The sequence below is a fragment of the Arachis ipaensis genome, chromosome B09 (assembly GCF_000816755.2).
Source record: "Arachis ipaensis cultivar K30076 chromosome B09, Araip1.1, whole genome shotgun sequence".
In the NCBI taxonomy this organism is placed as follows: Eukaryota; Viridiplantae; Streptophyta; class Magnoliopsida; order Fabales; family Fabaceae; genus Arachis; species Arachis ipaensis.
In genome coordinates, this window is record NC_029793.2 from 45,398,928 (window position 1) to 45,405,062 (window position 6,135).

Below are 6,135 nucleotides of genomic sequence, written 5' to 3' on the forward strand. Positions count from 1 at the left end.
TCGTTTCAAAACAAGTACAGATTAAATGCACCTTATTTAAATCCAGAATAAATCAGAATTACTTAATGATTGCGACACACAAACTTAATTCGAAAACAAACACACAAATAAAATTGAATCATGAACAAAAACACATCCAAATCCATCAAGTGATTTTGTAACATTATGTGTTTTTTCTTTTTTATTTGATTAGATGAACAAAACAAGAAAAGAAGAACATGATGAGAAGTTTGAGGAATTTTTTCTTCTTATTTCTTTTTTTTTTGTTTGATTTTTCTTCACTTTTACTTGGTTTTATTTCTCTCAAGATAGTGAAACAAGAAGAATCATAACAAAATAATTCACTCAGAAATGAACCGAAATTGTAAGAACTAGAACTTTTGAAAAATCTTATTCTGAGCTGATTTTAAATTTATTTATTATTAGAGATTTTATTTTTAGAAATTATTTAACTGAGAATAATTAAATCAAGTTTTGATAATTAAAATAAAGATTTTGCTTAATTTCATGATATTTCAATTTTTTTCTATATTTAAATTATAACGTTAGTAGTTATGAGATAATAAGAATTTTATATGATTTGGACTAAATAATTAATATTTTAAAATATTAATTCTGCTGTTTTGGAAAATAAAGAAATTAATTATATTATTTTCAATTCTTGGGTTTGAACATTTTATCGAAAATAATTTATAAAATTGATGAATAAATAGTATTTTCTAATTCTTGGGTTTGAACATTTTATTGAAAATAATTTGTAAAATTAATGAACAAATAGTATTTTTATACACTATTATTGTTGGATTAAAATTTATTTCTAATTACTATATTATCCCTATTTTTATTTAAAATTACTAAAATACCCCTAACCCTAATTAACACACATTTTCCTTTATTCCAAATGAGACCTAGTCGCTACACTTGCTTTCCTTCGGTAAACACATCAGATAAAACAAAAAAAAAGAAAGAAAGAAAGAAAGAAAGGGGGAACAGAGGGAAGGGAGAACAGGAGAAGAAAGAGAGGGAGAGAGGGACGAGTTAGCACCGGTTGGCCTCGCTGTCGCCACCGAGCTGCTCGCCGCCGTCGCACATCCAATGGTAGAAACGAGAGTTGGGGATCGAGCGAGCAAGCTGCGCCGCTGCAATCATGGGTTGTCGTCGTTGATGCCCAGCCGTCGCCGCCATTATTGTCGCGAAGGAAGGAGCCCAGAGGAGAGAGAGATTGTGTCGCCGCCGCTGGAGGAGCTGTCAACAACGCGTCACCGTTGCTGGAGGAGCTTCGTGCATCGCCGTCGCTTCCTGGCGTCACCGAAGGAAGTCACCGTCGTCGCTTGAGAAGAACCCGAAGAGTGAGAGGGAGTCCGCTGAGAGAATGCAACAGCCACAGAGACAAATAGCGATGCTGCCATCGCCGCTGTCACCGTGGTGGTCGTCGACGCTAGGGCTCGCCACTGCCACCATCTGAGCTCGCCGCTGCTGATGATGGTAAGCCAAACCGCTGTAAAAAAAAGGGTTCAGGCCGCCGCAGGTGTCGCTGCTGGAGAAGGAAGCCGCGTCTCGGTGTTTCTGACCGCCGGGAGGGGTTTTGTGACTTCCGGGACCACCGCCGAAGCTTCGGGCCGAGCCTCTACTGCTAGGAACGCCTCTGCTGCAACAGAGTTCCACCGCCGGTAAGAGTTTTAAGTTTAGTTTCTGTTCTTTTGGAATTCCGGAAAGGTTTTAACACCGCGTGGTTGTTACAGTCACCATCACCGGGGTTTTTGCTCGCGACTGTCACTTAGGGTTATTGTTGGAGCTATTGCCGGGTCGATTCGGAATCGCAGCTGCTTTATTTTGTTATTTCGGTAAATAATTATGTTTCGAAAAGTCTCGTGTTAGTATTCTGTTGTGTATGGTTAATGAATATGAGTTTTGGTAACGTGGGGTCGAGACCTGATTATTATATGTTGCGATTAGAGTCGTGTGGTTGCTGAGAAAGTGGTTTGGAGAGGAGGTTGCGGCTGCCGCAGTTGCGGGCCGAGGGAGAATGTGTTTGTGGCGCGTTTTTGAGTTTTCGATTTTCAACAATCGAGGTAGGGGCCTTTTTAGAAAAGTATATTTTATAAATTGGAATTATTATATATGGATATTATGTGGTAAAAATGTATAATTGAGTGATTGTATAAGTCTTATGTAATGTTGGTTATTTTGGATGAATATGAATGCTTGGTTGATTCGATTATTATTTGGTTTTGTAAAACGGACGGTTTTGAAGTGTTTCTTTAAAGTCGCTTCTTTACAACTTTGAAATCAAGTTTAATCCGTTGAAAATTTACTTGAGTTTGATTTGGTTTTTTTGAAATATGAAAATGGAATGTACCTTTGGGTTCAGTTGGAATTTGAGCTGATTTGGTTTTGAACCCTATAAAGAGGGTTGTAGATTGGTTTGGATGGGACCCAGAAAGCGTGGCAGAGTCCAAGTTTTAGGGGAGGTGCTGTCAAAATTCCGATAGAATTCGGGACTCCATTGAAATGTTATTTGAAAAATTATGAGTTAAAGACTTCTACTATTTTATTTGGATTATTTAAGAAAGGGATGACTTATGCTTTCGAAATAAATTATTAAAAAGAAAATTGTGATTTAGTCTTGTTTCTCAAGAAAAGTATTGTATCCCTTTTGGGAGCAAGTTATTTAGATGAGACTTATGTTTTAAGGTTGTTTTAAATGTGAAAAGAGTTAATATCTTTGAATTTGACTTGAGGATTTCAATTGGAGGAGTTTCAGTGACTTTGAAAGAACCTGAATGTCTATTGACAAGTTTCATTTTTCAATATTTTGGGGAAAAGTTTTAAGTACTCCTTGAATTATGAATTTTTGCAAGACTAAAACAATTTCTTTGAGCAGTTTGAAATGCTTTAGATTTAATCATGGAATTGAAGCTGGTTTTGCTTAAGTAAAGGAAACGATTTTGAAAGGAGTAATTGATTTCACGACTCGGTTTGGGTTAGATTCTATTTTTATTACTCAAATAAGGAAGCCAAGGTTTTTAAGATTTTGAACGAAATTGAGGAAATGGGTTATGTTATTCTCCCCTAAAGACTTGAGACTCTGCCGAGGAACTTTTGTTATAAAATCCCGTTGTTGAATGGATGATTTTAAATATTTCGAACGAAATATTTAAATTGCCATAGTTTTGGAAGTTTTGGAAAGAGGATTCCGAGTGTGGCTTTGTTTTAAAAGGGGAACCTACTTTGAGTAAAAGTGGCTTATGAGCCTGAGAAAATTTGAGGAATGGGAACTTTAAAGCCAAGGCTGAAAAGAATTGATTTTGATTTCAAAGTGAAGTGAATTGAGAAAAAGTGATTTATGGCTTGAATGATTATTTTATGAATTTGATGATGTTGGATGGTGGAAGTGCTATTTTGTTATGAGCCAGACTGGCTGTGTATGATAATGAATTATGGCTGATTGCGGAATATGTTATGAGCCGGATGGCTGACTATGAATCACGAATTTAAGCCGGATGGCTGAGATGAATGTTGATTTATGGCTGAGAATAAATGCATATATGCTGAGTTATTGATATTGTAATTGTTGCACTTCCAATTATCTGAGATACGAGTTTTCCTGGTAGAAGCAGTGGCTAGCCACCACGTGCTCCAGGTTGAGACTCGATACTCTGCTGACCCTATGTCGTAAGTATGGCTGGACACTGTGAAAGTTCCGGATGAGCTCGCCCCCGTGAATATACACCAGTGAGGGTGTTGGATGTGAATTATGACTATGATTGTGAATAACTCGAGTTGGGGATGCACGACAGAGGGACAGTCCAATGGTTAGCTACCAGGACTTGTGGGTTGGCTCTATAACCGACAGATGATATCATCAGCCACTAGGACAAGCATTCATCATATGCATCTATGTGACATTGTTTGGGTGTGCACATTGTACTTGGTTTTCCTTTGTGATTACTTGTAATTAACTGCTAATTGTTCTACTTGCAGTAACTGTTTGTTTGTACTTGAACTTTCCTATTTGTGTTTGCGACTGAGACTCTGTTGGACTGTGGTGATTGGTTGTTGTTTGGGTTGTCTGGGCCTAGAGCCATGGTTGATCATGAGGTGGGCCGAAGGCCATGTCTGGTTGATGTTTCTAGTTTGGAAAGTATGGAAAACTAATTTGGTTAAGCATAGATAAACCTTTTGAAAGCCTTTTGAATTTTTAAGAAAAGAACAGTTGATATTTCAGAAAAGATTTCAGATTTTTCTTTTATAGTAAACCTTTGCTTTTGAAAAGACGCATAAGGCGGTTATTAATCGCTGTAACGATTTTATCTCGTGTATCCTATTATAGTAATTCTGCAACCTATAGTGCGAACCCTTTCGAGGATGATGTTCTCACTTCCCTACAGGTCTTTTCTTTTTCAGGTTATGGACGACGAAGTTTGGAAAAGCTTATTTTTTTTCTGTTAGACGATATTTCTGTGTTATTTTAGTATTTATGTTTTCCTTGTCTTTAACTTTGCAAGTTTTGTAAGAGGGATAGGATTTTGATATGAGATGCTTGTAAAGTAATATGTATATATATATATATATATATATATATATATATATATGTAATTCCTATGAGTATTGTAATTTATTTTTGTAAGTATTAATGTATGTTTTTGTAATGTTCGATTTAAGTTTTAAACAGACTCATATTTTAGTATTAAATATTATAAGAGTCGTTGTAATACTCGAGCTATCAGAGTGACGCAGCCAAAAGCGTGACATATTGATAGTTACGGTGTTACAGAAATTATATTCAGAAATGAACTGAAATTATATTTAGAATGAATTGAAATTACTTAATGATTTCGGTTCATTCTAAATATAATTTCAGTTCATTTCTGAATATAATTTCGGTTCATTTCTGTTCCGCACAATTTGAAACTCTTCCTCCTCACTTTCTACTGCTTTTTCACCAGAGAGAGAAGGAGGAAAAAAAAAATACAGCAGCAACAACAACAAAAGAATGACGATAAGAAAAAAATATGTGAAAAAGAAGTAACGCAAAAAAGGAGGAGAATGAGGAGGAGGAGGAGGAATGCAAAAAAGAAAGCAAAGAAGAAGAAGGAGGAGAAGGAGAAGGAGAAGGAGAAGGAGAAGAAGAAGAAGAATAAGCATCGAAAAAGAAGAAGAAGAAAAAAAAGAAGAAGCACATGCCTCTAAATTAATTGAATAAACTTAGATGTTAAAATTGCTTAAATGTAAAGAATAATTCTTTAAAAAATAAAATAAATTAACTTATCATAATTAACATTAACTCTTAATTTAACTTATGTCATGATAACTTAACCAATTAACTAAAGAAAAGTCTCAAAAGATAGCTACTATTCTTGTTGTAAATTTGGTATGCAGATAATAGAAAAAAGACTGTGAATTTCTACTCTTACATTGTGATGCAAAGCTATATATTACAAAATACAAGTTTCGGCCAAAAGCAAAAGTATACAAAATTGGTGCGTGTAACCTGAGCCACCCATTGAAGGAGAAGAAAGGACAGTCTCCTGAGTATTAGAATTTGCTTAGGATGGGTCTTGCCAGTCAATCGGCGTGCATATCCTGAGCCGTTCATTGGGATTTTTTTGTTTATTAATAGGTGTGGTTTGAGAAAAGATGATAAATGCTAAATGGAATTATTTTTAATGATTTTTATAAATTGCACAAAAATTATATTATAATTAATTAGTTAGATTATCAAAATTTAGGTTAACAGAGATAAATTAACTATGATAAACCAGCACATGTTGCATATGATGTAAATTAAATTAAAGTGGAGAAAATACTCAGTTTGCACTACAAGAAAATAAGTTTTCTGCCACGCTTTAAAAGCGTGTCGAAACGTGCAAAAAAACGTGTCGATAGCTTTTTGCCATGCTTTTTGAGCTATCGGCACGCTTTTGAAAGGGTCACATCCGCCAGCGTGCCGGTTGCTATATCGCCACGCTTTTGTGGATTTATCGGCACGCTTTTTTTGTTGGCACGCTTTCATCTCTTGCCACGCTTAAAAAGCGTGGCCATAGGTCTTAACCTACCGAAAAGTGTACATATCGCCATGCTTTTGAAACGTTCCAGAATATTTGCTTTGGGTATTCATTAAAAGTGTGACGA

The 6,135-nt window shown here is 35.6% G+C and overlaps 1 protein-coding gene across 2 annotated transcripts; it reads left to right on the plus strand.

Annotated features, from left to right (window-relative positions):
- Window positions 932-4,549, plus strand: LOC107616680. 2 transcript variants are annotated; one of them, XM_016318628.2, is made up of 4 exons: window positions 932-1,670; window positions 1,743-1,844; window positions 1,957-2,072; window positions 4,392-4,549. In XM_016318628.2, exons 1-4 carry the CDS (start codon window positions 1,480-1,482, stop codon window positions 4,514-4,516), a joined length of 534 nt encoding a protein of 177 aa, XP_016174114.1. In that variant the 5' UTR covers window positions 932-1,479; the 3' UTR covers window positions 4,517-4,549. The 2 variants fall into 2 exon arrangements, 1 of the variants encoding a protein (XP_016174114.1); XR_002353901.1 differs by lacking the exon at window positions 1,957-2,072 and having other exon boundaries at window positions 933-1,670.

Excerpts from the sequence above, each read along its gene's own strand:
- LOC107616680 (XM_016318628.2), top strand. The coding sequence starts at position 1,480 with ATGATGGTAAGCCAAACCGCTGTAAAAAAAAGGGTTCAGGCCGCCGCA. Across the intron at positions 1,671-1,742 it reads GCAACAGAGTTCCACCGCCG|TCACCATCACCGGGGTTTTT; the intron begins GTAAGAGTTTTA and ends TGGTTGTTACAG. Across the intron at positions 2,073-4,391 it reads TTCGATTTTCAACAATCGAG|GTCTTTTCTTTTTCAGGTTA; the intron begins GTAGGGGCCTTT and ends ACTTCCCTACAG.